Here is a 21,872-nt window from a genome sequence, read left to right on the forward strand (position 1 = left end):
GTTTGGTTTTTTTTTTTTTCACATAGCATTATACTAAGGTGTGTGTCATAGTTCTTTCCATCTTTACACATACACAGATAACATAGCAAGGTATTTCAGGTTTTTTATTAGCAGTAGTTTGGAAATCACAGCACAAGTGAATTTCCTAAATTTCCAAAAACTGTTATTTTACATTGAATTGGTGTGTTAGGTCTTCCTTCTCAGAAGAATTCTACCTATATTGCTGGTTTTCAGATTCAGTGTCCTTAAGTAAATTCACGTAGAAAGAGAATTGTTTTGATTGAAATTTGGTAATATCCAAGTGATTATACAAAGTCAGTAGGAAATGGCCTTTCTGCACTCCTGGAGTGTAGCACATGAAATCAGACCTTGTCCATGCAAGAGGTGTGTTACACAAAGGCCCAGAACATGCACAGGTGAGCTGCTAAACCTGTAGGAGCAGCCTGCTGATTAATAAGCCAACAGAAGAGATTTTAGGCTTCAGCAGCATCCTAAACCTAAGGGTTTGGTCAAAGAAATGGGAAGAATACAGTGAAGCATGATCACCTGAGAGCACCACCAGACTGACACAGAGGTGCCCCAGAGCTTTCCCAGATAATCACTGGCCAAGGTAAATGTGCCAGTAGCCAGAGGGGACAGGCACGCAAGAGGTGCCAAGGGTACATACAAAACCCAGAGCACCTGAGTTAGGGGGTTCTGTGTCACAGGCAGGGACTGTTACCACAGGCCCTTTCTGATAACCCCTTGCAGCCACCACCCCCATCCCTTGCAGTTCCTTCACTATCAGAGTGTCTTAGACTGCACAACTGTTAGGGTATGTTCAGCTTCTCTGTATGAAGGAGGGAAATCAGTAAAGTATTTACAAAAGACAGAAAACAGAGAGCAACTGTAATACACTAGTAAGTTTTTGCTAAATAGGAAAATACTGTCCCTTAAGTCACATAAAAGTCTTGATGATGACTTCCATGGCACTGTAAACTTGAACTAGTATCCCTTTTTAATAATAGTGTGAGTAGCAATATTTTAGGCTAATCCACCATATTTCAGGTTAATCCACTTGCCTTGCCTCATCAGAATCTAGGCCTGCTAGACCATGACCACCTCTATCAGATTTTCCAGAATATCCTTCTCCTGTAAAGTATATATGATATTATGACCCAAAGAGTTGTTGCAGTGAGGTTTTGAGTCAGATGCTCTGCATGGGATTGACTGTCTTGCATCTTCCACTTAAAAGGGAAGTAGTTTGCAAACACTTGGTGTCCAATGTAGACCAGGATTGAGTTCATTCCTGAAAGGAAGCACAGGTTATACCATCTGAAATAGCAGGTATGGGCTTGCTTCAGAGTAAGCAGGCAGAGGCATGGTAGGATTATAAAAGACTGGCACCAAGGCAACAACAGCTAATGTCATTTGTCCCAAAGATGCTACACACTGTTTTCAAATACAGTCTGAGGGGTTCTCTCTCCCAAGACATTTATTAAAAGAAATACAAATAATCTCTGTGCTAAACTGAAAATACAAACAAATCAGTATGCTGCAATTATATTAATAATAAGAATAATAACAGTTACTGTTTCCATGGTGGACAAGTGCCAACCAATCTGGTCAGATCTGCTGCCTTTACAAACAAATGCTGACTGCCCTCCAAAGCTCTGGGGTTTCTGGTAGGAGGTATGATACCCTGCTGTCACTCTGCCTATTTCCCTATCCAGACACCAGGAGACCAAAGCTGCTGAAAGGTCTCCTCTGCTGTGGCTTTGCATTCTCTACTCATGTTTGTTGTGTGCCCAGTGTGGTTAAAACCACAGTGGGATACTTTGGGAAATGTGCTTATCTAAAATCACAGAGACACAACCTACACAGCTGCCCAGGGGATTTTGTCTTCCACATTTTCAGAAGCAGTATTAATCTGTTGACAGGCCTTTGAGTTTCCCGCTAGATTACACAAGTCTCAGCAGTCCTTTCCAAAACCAACTTTGAACAGCTGTGGTATTTTGCTTAGTACTAGGCAGCTGTTCACTGGGACCTTGACTTGGTATCAAACTCAGAACAGTCATTAGGCAATAGCAGCTTGCAGCTCTAGTGTAAAGAACTGATTGTCCCTCTCTCCTAAATCTCTGGTCTCAAATATCCCAGTTCTGTGCAAAGGTTCTGCTCAACTTAATCATTCTGGAATCCTTCAGGTTACCTCGGTCTAAATCCCTACTCTCTTACAGACAACGGAAGCACAGAAAACAAAAGGATAAGTATCAGTGCAGAAAGAATCTGCATAAGGAATATGTCTCCTGATGTGATTTTACTGACCTGGGTATAAAAATGGAGCACCTGACCAACATTTCTTGACATCCACAAGGTAATATATCAGCAATAAGAGGATGAAGGCAAAGCAGCTCATGGTTGTCACATATGATATTGACCTACAAACATTTTCAGTAGAAATAGTAATATTTAGAGAACTATGTGATACAGATCTCAATGTACACAAGGTAAAACATTCCCTGAGCTAAAATAGTGCTTTAACAAAATCATACAAAATGTTCCATCTCTTTGCTTACCATAAGTTCTTGTTTATAGGAATAAACCCTTCTTCTTTAGAACATTTTGTCAAGATAGCAGAAATAATTCCCTGAAATAGAAAGTCAGTAAAGTTTATATAACCACTGCAATATGTTTCAGAAATATTTGCATTGCATTAAAATACATGTCTTTCAAAGAGCTACATAACTATCAGACTTACTGTTACTAGGCCCCATATGATGAACCGACTCATAATTTGTTTGGGCTGGTCTTTGTAGAACAAAGTAATTTTTCCTGCCTTATAAAAAAAATACAAAAAAAAAAAAATGTCCGTTAATGTAAGTACATTTCAAGTAAGATACATTTTCCACCAGCTACCTGAGCTAGGACAGAGACCACGAATGGGATTTCTATCAGCCAAGTGGCTGAAAGGCTCAAAATGAGGACTCTTTGTAAAGAATGGACACACAAGTGGGAAACATGTAAATGCAACCCAATCAGCAGTAGAGGTGCACTTTCTCTCCCTTTCTTATTATGTTCGCTGAGGAAGGGGACAAGCATCTTAATTAGGTAAAGACAACGTAAGTGGAGCTCCCTCTCCCTCATTAAAGATTGCATGAAGAACACCACCAGAACCAGCCCCAAGAGCTTCTCCACATCATCCCTGGCCTGCTCAGAGCGTGTGCTTCTTTTCATATGCCACTAAGGAATGTGTCCTGATAATTCACTCCTCAGTGTCACACTTCTATTGCAAGCTCTGCCTCACAGATATTCCCAATCTATTTTTACCCAATGCTACATGTGGTAACATTCCTTTCCCAGCAGAAGAGTGAGTTCCAGTTCGGTTCACAGCTGCTGCACTGTCAGAAAAGCCAGCAGTGCATCAAAAAGTGCCATATTTAAACAGTTGTGAGCGGTGCGAGCTTTTGGTGTTGGTAACACCAGTATGAATGCCTGCATCTCTTTGTCAGGGAAGGTGAGCACACAGCACCTGTGCAAGATGGCTGTCACTGCACAAGCAGAAAACCAGCAGGGGGAACAAGTACACCTGCAACTTTTGAAACCCTTACAATGAAGCTGTGAAGTTTGTGTGTCTCAGCCTTATTTTCCAACATGCAGAGCCAGCCTACTCCCAACATAAGCCCAACCTTAAAACACCAGGTGGCTATTTTGCAAGCTTCTTGTGTCCATCCCTTACAAAAACTGAGAAGAAGTATCAGTGTACCTAATGCAAGCTACTGCCATATTAGCTTCCACTTTGGCACCCACCTCAGGCTAAGTCACCGTGAAAGCATTGCTCTGAAAAAGGTTTTATTAGAACCAGTCTTAGCCTTAAGTAAAGAAACCCAGTTGCCTCCCCACTTCCAAGTTTCCTTCAAATCTTCCCATTATAGCATGGAGCCAGAAAGAAAAAGAGGTACCTGCAGTCCCAAAAATGCCATAACAATGCTATTTATGGTCCCCAGGATCCCTTCAGGATCATACGGCATCGTTGATTGGTAAGTCACCTTAGAGAGAAAACAGCTGTTACAGAGCACCCAAGCAAACAAACTCCTTTATTTTAAATCCTCCTGCATGTATCATTCCCAAGCCCCTCCTGACATACTGCAAACAAAAAACTACTTACACCTGAAGAGGGATGCTGATACATATGCTTTTCTCCAAGAAGCAAACGGTCAATGTAACCAGCTGCTCCTCCAGTGCAGTTGGGATACTTTCCAAAGTCCCCAATGCCCCCAGGCCCAAGATAGCCCCTAGGACAGAGGCAGAGAGGTTGTAGCACATAGTGTTGTTACAGTCCAGCTGCACAGCAGCTGGCTCACTGACCCTGCACACCAAAGGCTCAATGTTTTCCCAGGCCAGAGGCACACATTGATGGCATTGCAGTGATCATATATTGCTGTACACAGACTTCAGGGAGATTTTAATCCTCTTCTTTAAACAGAAAGGAAGAATGACATCACCTGTATAACACCTTGTACTTTAGTGCCAAAGTTAAGTTCTTTCACATGATGGATGCTTCTTTTAACCCTGCTGGCCTGAAAGCTCTTCCCTTCATTCTTTTCCTATGGCTTAAAAAATGTACCTTCTATGCAGTAGAAGAGAACCAAGCTGATACCCCACATTAAGTTGTCCAAGTGCACAGTCTTACCTAGGACAATCTGGCACTGGTAACAAGAAGGTCAGGCAGAGCCAAATTGTTTCTAACACCAGAATAAAAATCCACTGTGGCCAGTAGGGGAGAATATCTTGCAGAGCAGGGAATCGTCCTTCCTGCATGAGATGGAGAGAGGCGGTGTTATCTGGCAAGTAAAAAAAAACATGCCCTTGGGGACAACCTGTACTTCCTGGCAGGCAGTCTTCTACCCCAGATAAAAGAGGGAGATGTCATTACAAAACTGGGTTCTACCAATAGACCTTTCATTTTCAGAAGCAATTTCCAGACACTTAGTTATTTGAGGCAAGGGGGGAGAAACAAACCGAAACAAAAGCCCTTAATGTTTTTTAACTTGGAAAATGTCAAAAGGAACTTTGATTCATGAGTAGAACAAAGCCTTTTGGGAAAACAGACTCTAGAAAGGCCAAAACCCAGCACTACTTTCCCCTGCTGTGAAAAAACCTTGCCAAAATTAACTGGACAAAACGCAGACTACAGGATTCAGCATAGATATGCTGTCCCTGGGCTTCCTTGGCAGTGGAAAAGTCATCAAAAGTGTCTTGGAATGCCTGTTTTTAAGCATTATCTGAATGGATTGGTGAAATCCTCAAATGCAGTAAAGCTAGATGTGACAAAATGCAGACTGGGACACTGAAGGATGTACATACCCAATACATACCCAGGTCACACTGCACATCACACAGGTCACGCTTACACATTAAGTAAGATGTTTCATGTTTTCTTTTCATTTCTCATGTGTTCTTTTTGCCCAAACAAGAGCAAAGGCTCCCAAACCCTGCTCTAGTATCCATTCAGTTGCCATCTCCCCACATAACTCACCCAGGTCCCACTATCAGCTCTTGTAAACAGGAGTTCAAGGGCAGCAACCACCAGGTATGTGAATCCCAGCCTCTGGAGCACCCCTGGAATACGCAGATTATCCCAGGACACTGGAAGACATGCAAGCAATGTGAAAGAGGAGCAGACATGGGCTCTGTGGTAAATACAAGAATGACCCTTCTTCAGGGAGAGCTGAGACCCACTGCACCTGCAGGTACAAGGGATACCTCCACTCTGCCATCCCAATTTTCTGTATATCATAATCCTGGGAAAGCCACTAAGACAATCAACCGTGGTTGGTACAAGAGTCTAATAGAGAGAATTGCATCAGTGCAGAACTGAACAGCACTCCACAAGATACCATCAAACTGCTGATACAGTTCTTGCAACAGCCCAGCCAAGGAGGCAGGAACAAGTTACAGCAATGCAAGGAAGACAGCAAGATCCACTCACAAGGTCCAAGGCAGTAATTGGGATTCACAACTATGATTCCCAGCAGGATTAGCACAAAACTCCTCCAAAGGATTTTTCTAAGCACCTTCCACTTGGAACTTCCCCACCTCAGCATGGAGCCCAGTGCCAATGCTATTGATGTCCCCATGATGAACACAAACCTGGAGAACAGAGCAGATGGGAAATGGAGCTGACAGATGTCTCATAACATGTATGAGTAACAGCAAACACTAAAGCTGACAGAGCGTCCTGCATTGGCCCAGCAGAGATGCATGCACTGAGTGAAACTGGGTGATTTTATTTCCTCTTGATTGCTAGGAATTTCCAGGCTACTGAGCTTGCACTATGGGACACTTCTACCTTTTTCATTGGTCAGTTGAAGTAGGGTTGTAACTGCAGTTTGCTCTTTCTCCAGCAATTCATATGCTACCAAAAAATTCCATTACCCAAAATTAAATTACCATCTTCAGTCAAACACCAGCTTCAAATCTATGTTTCAAATTCAGAACTGACCCTCTCCTCCCCTCTAGATCAGGTTCACAGTCCAGGTCCAGCTCCCTACTCCAACAGAAACCACAGCTGGTGTAGAGAAGCATGTTAGGGGCAGATACTTCCCCATAAGACCATTCTCTGGTTATAGAAATATTAGATTAATTGAAAATTTACTTGGCTCTTTTATCTATGGATACAGACCAGTCCAGCTTTGAATCTTACCAGACTGGCAGCTTTTAACACAGTGGCATGGCATTGAGCTTCTCAGGGATACTGCACTTCCACTGGCAGGGTAGCCCTGGGCCTTGTGTGTGGGAAGGCGGAGGATGTGGGGCACCAAAACCACTTAGCTCTTCTACTGGTTCGTAAGGGTTATGTTGTTATTTTTAGGGGCAGATTCCTATTAACTGTTTAACACAAATATATCCAAATACATTTCCACATAGCGGCAAGGTGCACACAAAGTTCTACTTGCAGTTTTTAATATAAAGAATCACTTCATACAAAAACTATTCTTGAGGAAAACTTACCACGGAAACACCAGATCTGCCACTGTTAATCCTACAGAGAAATATGAAGGAGCATGTTATTTACCTTGAACCCTCCTCAAATTTAACAATATTACTGTTGAGTTTCTACAGGAATTGCAGGCTGCTAGCAAGTATTCATGTCCCAAAAGTCTAAAACATGTTCTAAACAAAACCTACATAGAGCTAATCATCTTGTTTCACTGCATTTGGCACTCTACAAGAATAGGGTCAGAACCGATTGCTGTGCCTTGGTAAAAATTTCAGGGATGGGATCCTTGCTATTCTCCACTAGGGCATTACAATGCTTGACTTCATTACCAATCAAGGCGTTATGTTTTTACAGCACTGAGCAACATCAGCTTGACTGTGGTCACTAAGCAACAGGGAAAGTTAAAGATATGACCCTGTATCACAAATGAAGAGGTTACACACAGACTGTGATGTGAAACCATCCTGTCATTGCATGATGAGGAGGACCATACACTGCTTTGCCCATTAACAACCAGCAGATTCCCTGCTGAGGCAAAGCAGCATAGCACCCCAGTTTTTGGCTGAGCAACAGCTCGCTGCAGCAGCTGCAACACCAACCATTTCTAGACACGGCTGCAGTTAAAACCCAGAGTAACTGTCTCAATTGTACTTTACCATTCCAACTCTCATGTTTGAAGAACCAGTATTTTCCTCCTCCATAGTTAACAAACACCATAATTACAAGAGAGAGCCTAAAAAGACAACAGAACCACGAAGTATCAGATGATGAAATGCGTATTTATGAACACAAAGTTAATGATTACGACTCCCACTAATGCATTTCTGACTCTGAGATTTGATTTATTTTATTTTTAAAGCAAGATTTCCAAGGTTTCTAGCTTTACCAACCAGTAAGCCATGTTTCAAAAATCATGACTGGTGGTGAACCAAAGCAAGCTCCTTTGCATTGCATTTTCACACTGAACACATTGTTCGTTTGCACCCTCTGCCTCAACTTTAACATTTCCTCAAATTAGAGCAAAGTACAAAAAATCTGAGAATTAAAATCTTGATTAACTTCCAAGTAAAAGAGACCACCTTGAACTGTCCATCTGCTATATATCGCCATGCACTGTCAAACTGCCACTGGAAAAACCTCATTCCCCTTGGAAGAGCTGCTTTAGAGCAAGCTCTTATGCTCACCCTCGGAATGTGTCAAGGGAACGCAGCCGCTGCCGAGAGCCTGTGCTCCACGATTGCGGGGCAGGATCACAATTAATGGAGTCTGTTGTGTTTGGGGATCCCAGCTCCTTCGGGAACAAACCAGACACATGAAGAACAAGTCAGCAGCTGCACCAGCTGACTAGGGAACAAAGGATAGTAAACTGCAAACTTTCACACACACTCTGTCTTTATTCTCCCTGTCTTCCTTTTGTCTACTTCTAACCTCTCCCTGGCTTCACCACATTACAATAACGTTTGCAGATGCTCCAGACTCTACTTCTGACCAGGTAGAAACAACAATGCAGTGAAATGAGCCTGTGCTTGAGACTCATCAGAGCTGGGTCCCCTCCAAATCAGCCAGAGGCTTGCCAACACTCTGTGTTGTGCTTTGCAACAGAGCTGAGCAGATCCAGTTGCCAGCTCTCAAACAGGACCCGCCCCAACCCATCAGCACTTGTCTGACACCACGGAGAGACTGTTTTGAGAGTTAAACCAGTGGAAAACTAATCCTTTTAAACACAGAAGTGGCTTCTTTGCAACTGAGTTTCCCAAACCACTCTGATCAGACCCAATGACAGCATAAAGAAGGAAACATCACAATATCCCAGTGATAAGAGATGAACTACAAGAATTGATGTAGAGCTCTGCTTCCAAGTCTTTTGATTCTAGGCAAGTTTGGACTTCTTAGATATGAAGCCGACTGTGGTGAACTATCTACATTCTAGTACAAAATGAGGATCACACAGAAATGCTAGTTCTAGGGGTCCCAGATAAATTCTGACTTCATTTTTTTGCTAAAATTCCTGCTGTGCTGGAAGCAGCCATGAGGGCTGTGATTTCCCTTACGCTGACTGTGTCAGAAGGGGACATTTCACCAACACATTTGTTTCAAGGGAACTAATGGGGGCACAAAGCTGTATGTTCAAAACTTGAAAGAGCTTTACAGGGAATCCACTAAACTTGCATGGAAACCCAGTCTAGTACTCTCCATTGACATAAAATTGCCTATCTGACAAGATTTGCTAAGGGAAACACACACAAGGGGAAGATGATTAGTAATAAACAAGTCCCCAGATGTCCAGATAGCGTGTGTTTCTCAGAGATGAAAACACTACAGAACACAAACTAAAGATACTGTGGTCACTCACGGAGTTAATCATACGATCAGTTGCTCTGGGATTCAGTTTCTTGTAAACCCAGTTTCTGACTGGATCAATTCTGAAAATGAATAACAGTTTAAAACACAAAACAAAGCCAAAGCCAAATTTATAGTTAATGTCACCTTAATAGAAGCTATTTAGCAGCATAAAACAAGTTTGGACAGTTCCCAATTCTGTTTTTACAGCTCACACAGGTAATACTGAGATTCAGCCAGCACCTAGGATCTCAGTTAAGTCCAGCTGTGGAAATACACTGACACAAGCTCATGTTTGGGGGTTTTATTCTCAGGTTGCTTACAGGCAAGGATGACTTACACCATTTAGTAAAGGGTAGAAAGTTGCATTTGTTACATGCACTTTGGTCCCACTGCCTTGGATTACTGATCCAGAGCTAGACAAAGAACAAGGGACACGAGGGTGCAGCAGGGCGTGTGTGAGCTTACAGTGAACATCAGCTGCTCTGCACACAAACTACCAAGGCTGCAAGATATCCCTCGAGTGAAACTGCATCACTCTGCATTTCTTGCCACATGTGCCACAATGTGCACATGGCACCTGATAACAGGATCTGATCTGCAAACAGAGCTACAAGTGGGACTCCAAAGCATTACCACACTATGCTGCATGGTCTTAAACTGGCATGTGCAAGGAGGAAGCTCACTTACTTCATTAGAAGACGCCCAGCAATCAGGATAGCAAGGATCCCCATGTAAACCAGGAAAGCAAAGAGAATAGCTACACGAAAAGAGGAGAACACAACTCTATACACGATCTAACAAAACCATTCAGTGACCTGGGCTTGTCCAGCTGTGACACCAACATGACACAAAGCCCCAACTCACTGATCATCATACCATCTTATCCATGCAATGTAAATCCCAGAGGAAAATAAAAACCCACAGTGAAACCCCCAAGCTACCCAACACATGAGCTGGCTAGTTTCAAAGTGCAGCTCAGTGACTCCACATCTCGGCATAAAATGAGCAAAATAAAACTGTGTTGCATCACAAGACACTAGTGAGCAAAGAGTTGATGTGCTGCAATATGTTCTGAAGAAGTAGAGACTTAAAAACAGCCTCAACATGAAGAAGATAGGGGAAAGGGCAATACACCTAGCATTACATTAGCAAGCATGGTGAATTTTTCTTTACAGTTAGAAAACTGGAAGGATTGAAGAATAATGTAATATATAGGAAAAGAATGGAATAGACATAGACAAGAGCTTGAAACAGTCCTGGATAAGAGATGAACAAAAAGATCAGGTTTTAAGAACAACAAACAAAAATCCAAACGCTGTGTGAATTGTTTCCAATTTTGTGAGAGAAGATAGAGGGAAGAAGAGGGAGGATTCTGTGTACATGTATAAACATGAAGAAAAACAGTTACTAATATCTCCCTTCAGACACATACCCACTGATTTTTCTGTACTAATCCCTGCTGCAAAAATGTTGTGGGCAGACGGTACATCATGTGAATAGGCCTGATCCTGGTCAGGGCCTCAAGATGGATGTATAAAACATAAGGAGGCAAGGATGTTGAGAAAGGAGCAAGACTATGACAACTCTTTCAGCACAGCACGAGTGGTTGCACAGGCTTCTTAGGAAGCTGGTTCTGCTGGGAGACATGCAAGTTGTAGAATGAAAGGGAAAAATAGAGTTCTACATACGGAGGTAGCTGTTGATAGGGCCTTCATTGATGATTAGGTCACAAGAAACACTTTGGGTGCTTGTACTTAGGGTCTTTACCACAAGGGAATAATTGCCAAACTCTCCAAAATGATACTGAATCCTGCAAATGATAAAGGAAACGAAATTTGGTGAGCCACCCCCAGTATATGCAGGTACCACTGCAGCACTTAGGGGGGCTGTAAGCCTGAATGCTTTACGAAAGGCAAGCCAAAAACTTGGACCAACATTGTGATCCAGCATGGAACTTGCTTCTTCCAAGCATTATTCTCCCCTAGCCCAACACCAATTCTTTATCACACATGCACTGCTGTAATTTGTCTTCTTGAACTAGACTCCCTGCAAGAGAAACCAGGTGCTTGCACATGCTGCCTCAGTGAACACCATTTTGTCTCTGCTTGCACCTGGATCCTTTCAGCACAATTCCAAAGTACACCACTGTTACAGCAGTGGGGTGAAGACTGAGCTCTAGGTCTAAATAGTTGGGAAAAAGGAAGCGATGAGTAGGCAATGAAGAGGCACATGGCTCCAAGGGAAAAAAAAAACCACAAAATGCAACAACAAACTGAACCAACACAAATACAGGACAGAGCTCTCCATGTATTCCCTGGGGCTGGGCCACCTACTTGCAGAGATTTCTGTCACCCACAGAGCTGTTGAGCAGCAGGGTGAGTGGATGCTGGGTATCAACCATTACCGACGCCGTGCCTGGTTTTCTGAGGCTCTCGTTGCTTGGTGGGATAAACGCCAGGAGCTGATACAAGCACTGTGGAAGAAGAGGGTGAGGGGAGCTCATTAATACCAAAGGAGAGTGAAAGGGGGTTCTGCCTTGCATGGTGGCAAAGACGAGGAAAGATGCCACGGGGCTGGAGCATCTCCTGCTGCGGGAATTCCCTGCGTGCTGCTCGAAGGTAAAACCGAAGCGAAGCGACCTGACGAAGCCACGGGGAGACGCAGGAGAAGCCGAGCAGCCCCGCCGGGGGCCGGGCTGTCAGAAGCGGAGGCCGGGGGGTGTCCCCCGCCCGGCACAGCCCCTCACCTGGTGGCAGGAGCCGGAGCGGGCGGCGAGGTTCAGGCCCGGGGCGGGCAGCTCGTTGAGGACGAGCAGCAGCGCCTGGTCCATCCTCCCCGCCCGCCGCCGCTCCGCCGCCGCCCCGCCGCGGGGCCCGGCCGCGCCCTGCCCGTCGGGCTGCGAGAGGCCGGGCGCCATCAGCAGCGCGCCCAGCGCCGCCGCCACCGCGGCCACCAGCGCCACCGCGGCCGCCAGCCCCGCCGCCGCCGCCATCGCGCCGCGCTCCGCCTCGGGGCGGGGCCGCCGCCACCGCCGCCTCCCCGCGCTTCCCGCTGCTTTCCGGGGTCAGGCGTCCCTGTCTGCGCCGCCCGCAGCGCGGGCCCGCCTGCGCGGAAACACGGGAGGATGCGCAGCGCGGAGAGCGTCGAGCTTGCAGCCGCCTTCAACGCGTCTCGTCACGCGTGGCCTCGCGTCGCAGGCTGCGGGCTCCGGACCGCCGTGCCTGCGGGACGGCTGGGCAGCCGGCGCTGAAAAAGCCGTACAGGCGTTCATTCCCGGGCTGGGAAGAGGGTCCTGCTTAGCCTTCGTCTTTCACGGAGGATGCGGAAGGCACGGCCATGGAAAAGAAACCGCATTTCGTCAGGAGGGAGTTTCTTCCCAGAGAGGTGCCACCCATCTCGCTGGCGTTACTGCTTGCGGTCGTCCTGCTCCTTAATGCCCTTCTCTACCTGTACCTCAACAAGTTTTACAGCTCTCTGGGACGTGCCGAAACGGACCCTGGCCTCTGCCCTTTTGGGCATTTCAAATTCGGAGCGCTGAAGAATTGTTCCCCGTGGCTTTCCTGTGAGGCCATAAATAGGGAAGTCAGGAAACTCAAGTGTGTTGGTGAAGGTGCTGTGAAAAAGGTGAGTTTAGATTTCTTTTCTTCTCTCCTCTGCATAAAGAGCTTTCACAGTTTGCTGGGTAATTAATGCACTACTGCTGTTACGATTATCCACTCAGCAGCTAATTTCTGTAGGCATCCAGGACCATAGGGCTACTGTTGAGGTGAACACAGCAGATACGAGAGCATGACCTGGGCCACCTCTCCAGCACCAAACGACTTCCAGCTACACAAGCAAAATCGCAGATTGGTACAATCATGGCAGAGTAAGACTGGCTATTTGGGTGACTTTATTGAATATGACATATGAATATATATCTATATGACATATGAATAACTTTATTCATATGCATTGTCCATTACAAAGAAAACTTAGGAAATTGTGACATAACTGGCATCAGAAAGGGCTTGCTGTGACAGGTACATGGCTCTACCTAAAGCTGACTGTGCCTGGTGTGTGCCTGCTGTAATTAAATTACAACTGTAATTTGCAGTTGTGACTAACCAATCACAGGAAGAGCTCAGCAGCAGATGGTAGCAGTTCACAGAAGAAGGCTCTCCACGTGTCTTATGTGTTTCTTGTGTGTTCTCAGGTCTTCCTTTCTGAGTGGAAGGAAAAGAAGGTGGTCCTTTCACAGCTCACCAACTCAGAGCTGAAGGAGGACTTTCTCCATGGACTGAAGATGCTGAAAGCCCTTCAGAGCAAGCATGTTGTCCGTCTGCTTGGCTACTGTGAGCAGCAGTTCACAATCCTCACCGAATACCATCCTCTTGGTTCACTGAGAGGTCTGAATGAAACTCTCCACATTCCCAAGTACAAGAGCATGAACACCTGGCACCGCAGGCTGATGCTTGCTATAGACTACGTGGGTGTCATTCGGTACCTGCACAGCAGCCCCCTGGGCACCTTAGTGATGTGTGACTCGAATGACCTCGACAAGGTTCTCTCCCAGTATCTCCTAACAAGTGACTTTCACGTTCTGGTGAACGACTTGGACGCTTTGCCTCTTGTGAACAGGAGTGCTGGCAGGCTGGTGAAGTGTGGTCACAGGGAGCTCCGGGGTGAGTTTGTAGCTCCTGAGCAGCGTTGGCCCTATGGAGAAGATGTGCCGTTCGAAGATGACCTCATGCCTCCCTATGATGAGAAAACAGACATCTGGAAAATCCCAGATGTCTCCAATTTTTTCTTGGGCCATGTTGAAGGAAGTGACATTGTACGACTACATCTGTTTGACATCCATGCAGCATGTAAGAAGAAGGACCCGGCAGAACGACCCACTGCCCAAGAGGTCTTAGACACCTACAGGAAAGTTTTGACTCTGCTTATTCGGGAGGCAGCTATGCCTGGTACTAGAGAAATGTTATAGTGAATCACAAGACAAACAACATACTGGTGTTTTAGGTTGAAGTCCTTCCTATTTATGTAGCTTGCCTGATGGGCAAAATCTCTGTCCCCAAAACTGAGAAGAAAAGAACAACTGAACTTGTACCTCTTGATTAAAAAAAAAATAAAATAAAATCTAAAATCCACCCAATCCAAGAGCTGTGCAGGCTTTCCATTGCCATGTTTAATTTACCATTGGAATAATATGAAGGAGAGAAATTAAATTGTGTGGTGCAGGGGAAATTTGTTCCATAAGAAATAATAAATTTTCTTTTCCAAATTTACACAAAAAATATCTTAAGCATTACAGAAAAACAGTTAGAAACATATCAGTCTACCTTAACTTGTTGGCAGAGGACTGTAGAACAGAGACCATGGCATGCCCCCCGCAAGCTTTGTGCTGATTGCTGTGGCTTTGGCCTATGTTGTATCCACAAAGCCCTCATCTACTTTCCCATGTAGTAAAAGCAGTGGTCACTTTGAAAGGAGTACCCCATTTCACTTCAGATTTTGGTGCGTCCCACTGCCAGACTGCAGTGGTGGTCTCTCCCTGCTGGCTGGGGCATAGGTTGCTCCTTGAGGGCCATTGCTCTGTGGGCCCTGTATCCCACACCAATAAGTGTGTGGCCACTTTGGAAGCAAGAAGATGATGCAGATTCTGAAAAGTCTGCTTATAGACACAGGTTCTTGGTTTTCAAGCCTTTGTCCTATGGTATTCTCAGATGGGCTCTTGAGAGGTGAAGCTGTCAAATGCAAGTCTCTTGCTCCTCTGAAATCCACAGAAATGCTGGACACTTTGGAAGAGAGCTTAAGTGTGTCCTTTTTTTCCATTCACTTATCCTTGCTTAGTGTCATCATGATTTGATGGAAAGGAGGATTACAAGGAACTGAAAGAGAATGTGACTTCCACAGAAATGAGCGTTAAACACAAGCTTTGGAAATGAAAATTCCTGTTTTCAGAGCATACAATTCTATTGGGTCTGAATTCAACTTAGTCCACTAAGCATAGCGGAAGGCTGTGCTTGGTGTTTTAGGAAAAAGCTTGAGGTAACCTACATGGATGTAACAGCCTGGTACCAGCAGCTGGAGAGGAAGAACAATGATGCCTTAATCCAGCAATAGGCTCTGTTTGGTGGGACTGGGATCTGGGATGTAGCTCTCTTGGAGAAAAAACAGGAATAATATGAATGAGAAACATGGATTCCACCACTGTCCACTTGAGGACTTTCTGTCAAGACTTTCTGTTTCAGTGGACTAAATCTTTGCAAGGCCTAAGAGACAACTTCCATGTTTTGACCTGAGAGGTGATTTGTAAGCAGAGTACACTGTCCTTTTTGCTCCTTTTTGAAGTTTGGTTCTGTTCTTTTCTGTGCTGCTAGTCCTCTTCACATAAACCAGCCATATTCTGACTGTACTGAGATCGTGCAGTCATTTCATATGCATAATGTTAAAATCCAGAATTTTATTATAAATAGGAAAAATTTCCTACAAGTTAGTTAATTCATTCCTGATATCATACAATACCACTAGGAGCCCTTTAAAAGCTGCTGATTATGTCTTTCCTTTCCCTCTGGGAAGTCTGATTTCTCAGATTAGATTTTTGCCATTTTTCACTTATCCATTCTTTCTTTGCAGCTTTCCTGTTCAGGCTGTCAGGAGACAAAGCTTGGAAATCAGTCTCCAAAAATAAGCAGTGATTGTGGATGCTTTGAGTTTGTTTTGGACTTTGACTCAAAATGCCTAAAAGAAGCATGGGGAGAAGAAATGCTCAGTTGTAAATGCATCATCCAGCCCATAAACTCTTGACTTGTTATTATTAGGGTTAGAGTTTTACAGTTCCAGCGTGAATACAGGATGTGCAACAGTTGGAAAAGTCTCCTGTTACAGCCCCTTGAAGTCAGGGATAAGTCTCTAAAGGGCCAAGAACCAAATCTTTTGCATGTTTCCCTCACAATAATTTGTTACCTTTTGTTAGCCATCATGTGCACTTGAAAACGAAATCGTCATTTCAAAATGGCTGTAAATAACCATCCCATGAGGGTTTTTTATGAGTGTAGCAAGGACAGACAAGAACCTGACAAACATCTTGTGCTGGTCTCTTGGTTAAGACAAGCTTCTGCTGGGATTTTGTGTACTATTACACCTTGCAAACAGCCATATTAATTTCATAGAGTGAAAAATGTTAGGAAAAATTCTTGTTTGGGATAATTATCTTGCCTCTGTGTTCCTAGATGAAATAGTTGCAATTTTTTTTTAAGGAAAGGTGTGTCCCTAAACATTCACCCTGAGCAGTGGCTTCGCCATGTCTCTTTCCCATTCCCTCTCCTTCAGCTTGTGTGTTGTTCAGTGTTGTATTTCAACAGTAATAAATCAGATTTGTTCTGAATACAGCGTTATGGAGCTGCAGTTTCTTTTTTGGGATGTTGTTTCTCTCTGTGAGGAAACACTAGATGGCAGCATGAAGGTCAGTTTAGCATTAGTTACTAGCAGCTGCCTCTGAAGCCCAGACCTAGCCAGAATCCGGCCTTGCAGCCAGTATTTTCCTAGCAAATTCCCATAAACCCCTTAAACATCTCTTTGTGTTTGCTTTAGTGAGTCTGAAGGAACAAGACAGCTAGATAACGGGGCTGACCTGTTAGCCACACATGCCACTTCCCCTTTTACTTGCTCATGGTCTTTGTGTACTTAACTGTTTCTATCTCAACCTGGTGAGACCAAAACCAAGTTTGCATGTCACCTCCTTCCAGTCTTTCAGTAAAATCAGATGGTTGTACCCTGTGCATCTTTCTATTCTTCCCTGCTAGATCCTTCTTCAATCTCAAGATTGCATGAATCCAGTCCTTCCCACATTTCCAGCTTCTTTTCCCTTAAAGGGAAGAGGGAGGCAAGGCATCTCAGAAAGGGGGAAAAGAGGCAGGACAGCCCTACATGCAATAGTCTCCCCTCTTTCCAATTCTCTTTTCTGGACATTTCAGTCTTTACCACCAATCACAGCCTTTGATAAACATTCAGGGACTTTGCTGCCTCAGTACAAGCAGCTCTTATCTGTCTAGTGGAAAACATCAAAAGATGGAGGGCAGGAAGAGGCCTGTTCACAGCTGGGAGCCTGCAAGTCCCTCTCTGCTCACCCATTTCCCAGCCAGCTCTAGACCTGCGGACATGACCTCCCCTGCTAAGACCAGCACGACAACAGCTGCTGGTTCTTATCTCAAGCTCAGATCAAGTGTCCCACATTCCCCGTCCTTTCCCACAAAAGATGCTTCTCTGGGGATGGTCATTGCCATGTTTCTCATTGCATTACTGTTCTTCCATCCCAAAAGTCCAGTCAAAGAAAATGCACAGATATGCAGGTCACACATGGAGAAAGAGAGCTACTGACGCTTATCTCCTTCAGAAAACTTCAGAGAAGGTTCCCCATACCACCCTAGGTAGTCAGTGCCGCAGCAGATATGATCCCAGTCATTCCAGGGCTTTTGTTTGCTGTCATCATCAAGATGAAGGCCCTCGGTCTGACCCCTTTCCAAGGACAGGGCCACTCTTTTGCTGATGTTAGTTGTAACCACCTGACCCTTCCTGTTTGGGCAATGCCTCCTCTGCCATGCTTGCAGCAGTCCCACAACATATTTCACCCACCCACCCAGCTGCTAGACAAAGAATCAAAGCAGAAGCAGTCACCCAGACTCAAGAAATAGCACCTGGTTCCCAGACTGAACTCTGCTGGGACACTGCTGTGCTGGCAGTGGAGGAGATCAGCACACTTAGGGCATGCTAGCTGAGCCTGCTGACGGTCTGTCATGACGGCATGTCAGCTGTGTCAGGGCCCACTGCTGGTATGGTGCAATCTATCCTTGGCCCAATGCTGTTGCCAAAACAACTCCCAGTGGATTCCCCACTAAAGTTTTGCTCTTACCAGGTAGGTCTGTACTGCAGGTTACAGAATGGAAACCACCTGTCTCAGAGCAGAGTCCCAGATTCAGTTCAAACCCCCTCAATGCTCCTTTCATTTTCTCCTCAGAGCCATCCAAAGAATAGCACTGCCAAGGTTATGCTGTTTTCCTTTCCAAACTTCCTGCTGGCTGCACACTTCTGGGGAGTCAAGTCTGATGGAGCATTTCCCATTTTGCACTATGGATTTCAGACTACATCCTGAAAGCATTCCTGTAACACTAAATCCTGTAGGGGTGAGCAGCCTATATGGCAACTCATCTGTATGTTTGACACCATCAGACAGAAAAAGTAGTGCATGAATATCTGCACCAGCTGTTGTGTAGGTCTGAGTAGATGTGGAGGAAATAAAATGGACACAATGTATTTAATTTAACATTTGTTTGATTTTTTTTTTTTCTCTTTGAAGGACTGGTTGAAAATCTGTGTTACTCTGTATTTAATAGAGTGGTAATTTGTAAATGCATCAGAAGTTTAGAATACCACACAAAGTTTTTGAAATTCTGTCACAAGCTCTAAAATAATATTTTCCTTTGGTGCCACATAAACAAAACATCAGATCATTATCTTTGTGAAACAGAGGCAGTGTTGTTTGCCAAATATAATTTGTGAGCTATTTGGCAGAATATGCAACTGTAAACCGATTCTATCATTATGACTGTAACATTTTACCAACAGTCAAGAGACCCTGGGAACAAGAAAAAAGTGGTTCTCAAGTTCTTCTAGCGTGATCTAATGTGTATATTTGTAGAGTCCAACCAAATAAATTATATGCTAGACGGTACTTTTAAAAAAGGAAAAGGATCTTGTGGTTTTATTTTAATTGAGGCACTGTATACTTGAGATGACCACATGATTTCAAATAATTATCAGTCTCTGTATAGAAGTCTACAATCCAGTATTTATCAGGATTAAATGGTGAATATATTTACATTACAGTGATATTTATGTATCAGCAATTTTTGATTCTGTTTAGCTCTGGGTAACTCAAAATGCATTAAAAATTATATATTTATACGTACACACACACACACATACACACAGATTCTTTGGCCATAATTTTTAAAAGATCAAGCTTGCTGTTCCAGAATTCACATTTTGGATATGCAATAACTGGATTTTCAAAACTGGTAACAATCAGTAGCTCTCAGTCCAATTTCTAGTAGTTGCTGGATGCTAATGACTTTTGGAAAGTGAATTATTTCCCTGTAGAGCTGGAAGACCCTTTTCAGCAATTCTGTTGATAAATCTATGAGACTGAAGTGAGTACTTTTATCAAGTACACTCTGGATTTCTTTGTGGAAAGGACAAAGTCTCGTTGGGATTTTTAAGTGTTTTTCTCCCTAAGAGTTCATTCCTGGGATGGAGGGGGAGAGGGGCGTTGTGTCTGACTCAAACTGAAACCCTCCCAGGCTTATCTGCCTGTTGAAATGTTGAAAATCTAGCCATGAAGCTTGGGTCTCCATCAACCATGTTTAGCTTACACTAGTGCTCTATATTATTATTAAATATTATTATTTTGGTCATAGGCCAGGATCCTGTAGGTCAGATGCTATAAAGGCACAGCACAAAATGACAGTCCTTTCCCTACATGCAGCTTTTGTATAAGAAAATATAAACCAACTTCTGTCCTCATGCATGAACAGCATACCCAAGCTATCTCATCCCACCTCATCCAAACCACAAACATATATGCTACATAACCTGCACGGACAGGTAACACAGTTTTTCACACAAAATTGCAACTGCAAGGCCTGACTGTGCTCTGACCATATTCAAGAGCAGATTGCATTCCCACTTCTGAACGTGCTTTAGGAGCCTAAGACTGAAACAAAAGCCAAAGCTCTAAAAGGAAATAACAGTGTACCAGACAAGCTAACCTGTAGGCCTAAGAGTCAACCAACTTTACTGTTTTAACCAGATGCCTCAAGGAAGTCATACAGAAGGCCTGCACTCCCAGAACTCCTATTTCTACAGTCAAGTAAGGGAAGATCACCCCTTTTCCTCACATTTGCAAGGCTGTCACACTTGGGGCAGCACCAGCTGTTGTGCTCCTCAGTTTGACTCTGTCCTATCCACTGATTCACATTTACTAAATTCAGAGGGGTATGTGGAAGAAGAAAATACTATCTCTGCCCATCTTGTAGGTTGGGGGTGGGTAGATAATCAAAGCCTTAATTCAAGCATTTCATTAAATCAAATTATTTAATGGCATGGGCAATGCTGAGTGAGGCAGTCTGTTTCTCTGTGCTGGAGGCTGCAGAGAAAATCCCAGGACCTGAGGTCATGCTTTGTGCATTCAGGTCTTGGTTTCCTGCATGGAAAGGAGGAGGCTGCATGCAGAGTCCTGAGGCATTCCAGTCCCTTCCCGGCCTGTCCAGGGCAAGCTGTGGGGTTAATACAAAAAGTTACAACTTAAATACAGTTTCTTTCCTCCTCATACAAGGGAGCTTGATCTCAGCTGAGGTCTAGAGACAATAATGCAATATAAAGAGCACCGAAGTTACTTACATTTGTTCTTTCCACTTTTCTTCAAAGATGTTTTCTTGTCAGGCTTGTTAGCAGAAAAGTTCAACATACTAAAAAAGCAAACAAAAAGCCTCAATTTCACAAGAAACTGCTTAAAATCCCTCTGAAACCATGTTTAATTAACTGTCTTTTGTCGTGTTGCATAAGTGACTTTTTTTTTAATCTCTCTTAGTGGTTTCCACAGTTCTGTGCATGGGTGCCATCCCAATTTAATGACCTAGAATTATGTCTAATTGCTGTTCTATCCTCCTTTCCCACACCATGTGGGGCAAGGAACTTTTCTCATGACACCAGTGCCTTAGGTTTTTATTTTTTATATTGTCATTTTCACTCATATTCTTTTATGTCCTGATCTAAGGCTTCTGAAAATGAATCTGTTCCATATAATGGAAAGAGAAAGACTTGGAACATTTTGCAGTGAGAACACAGCTTCTCAAAGGATAGAGTTTCCTCAGGCTGATTAGACATCTGCAAAGTAAGTGCCATCCAAATGAGGTGTCTAGACTCTTCGCACACAGTAAGGGATCAGAGCATTTCCTGGGCACAGGAGGTGTCATTCTGAATGTTTGACATAGGTTGGATAAATCATGCCTTAAAAATACTTGGGTTTTCCCCCTTTGTTGTCATATAAAGGGTGAAGATGGAACCAGAACACAAGCACATACCCCAAATACATGCTAAGCAGAGGGACCTGGACCATAGCGCTGACGTCTAGATTGTAGCAGTTCTAGTATCTGAAGGCAGCTATGGTGAAAGGAAGTATCAGGGGCACGAGTGGACAGAAAGAAGCAGAAAGGCCTTAATGAAAAAGCACACCTAACCTCTCATGTAGCTCAAGCATTCTACATTAGGCACGAGTGAAAAAGTTTGTGTCTATCTGAGTTAGAACAGCAGAATTTACCTGCATCTCATTAAGCAGTTTGGAAAACTTGTCATGGTTCTGAGCTGAAATACTTGTTCTGCCAAAGCATAATCCTAGAATTGGGCTTTCTGGCATCAGGAGCATATGGACCATCAATTAAGCTGTTATTTCAGCACCTGACTATCCAGCAATTCCCATTTTGGCACACACAAAAAAAAAAAAAAAAAA

The 21,872-nt window shown here is 43.9% G+C and overlaps 2 protein-coding genes across 2 annotated transcripts; one reads left to right on the plus strand and one right to left on the minus strand.

Annotated features, from left to right (window-relative positions):
- Positions 1–90: 90 nt before the first annotated feature.
- HGSNAT (heparan-alpha-glucosaminide N-acetyltransferase) lies at positions 91–12,314 on the minus strand. The gene is made up of 17 exons (XM_005517526.2): positions 12,069–12,314; positions 11,656–11,795; positions 11,011–11,132; positions 10,010–10,079; positions 9,333–9,402; positions 8,164–8,270; positions 7,636–7,712; positions 6,991–7,021; positions 5,969–6,129; positions 5,516–5,625; positions 4,670–4,791; positions 4,145–4,271; positions 3,939–4,025; positions 2,738–2,815; positions 2,556–2,626; positions 2,305–2,417; positions 91–1,288 (listed from the first exon to the last, which is right to left on the minus strand). Exons 1-17 carry the CDS (start codon positions 12,312–12,314, stop codon positions 1,107–1,109), a joined length of 1,914 nt encoding a protein of 637 aa, XP_005517583.2. The 3' UTR covers positions 91–1,106.
- Positions 12,315–12,382: 68 nt separating this feature from the next.
- POMK (protein O-mannose kinase) lies at positions 12,383–16,694 on the plus strand. The gene is made up of 2 exons (XM_005517525.3): positions 12,383–12,946; positions 13,518–16,694. The coding sequence occupies exons 1-2, from the start codon at positions 12,659–12,661 to the stop codon at positions 14,289–14,291; spliced, it is 1,062 nt and encodes a 353-aa protein (XP_005517582.1). The 5' UTR covers positions 12,383–12,658; the 3' UTR covers positions 14,292–16,694.
- Positions 16,695–21,872: the final 5,178 nt, after the last annotated feature.

Source organism: Pseudopodoces humilis, chromosome 6, assembly GCF_049639895.1.
Source record: "Pseudopodoces humilis isolate 2021_Gansu_Grassland_sample_001 chromosome 6, ASM4963989v1, whole genome shotgun sequence".
NCBI classification, from domain to species: Eukaryota; Metazoa; Chordata; class Aves; order Passeriformes; family Paridae; genus Pseudopodoces; species Pseudopodoces humilis.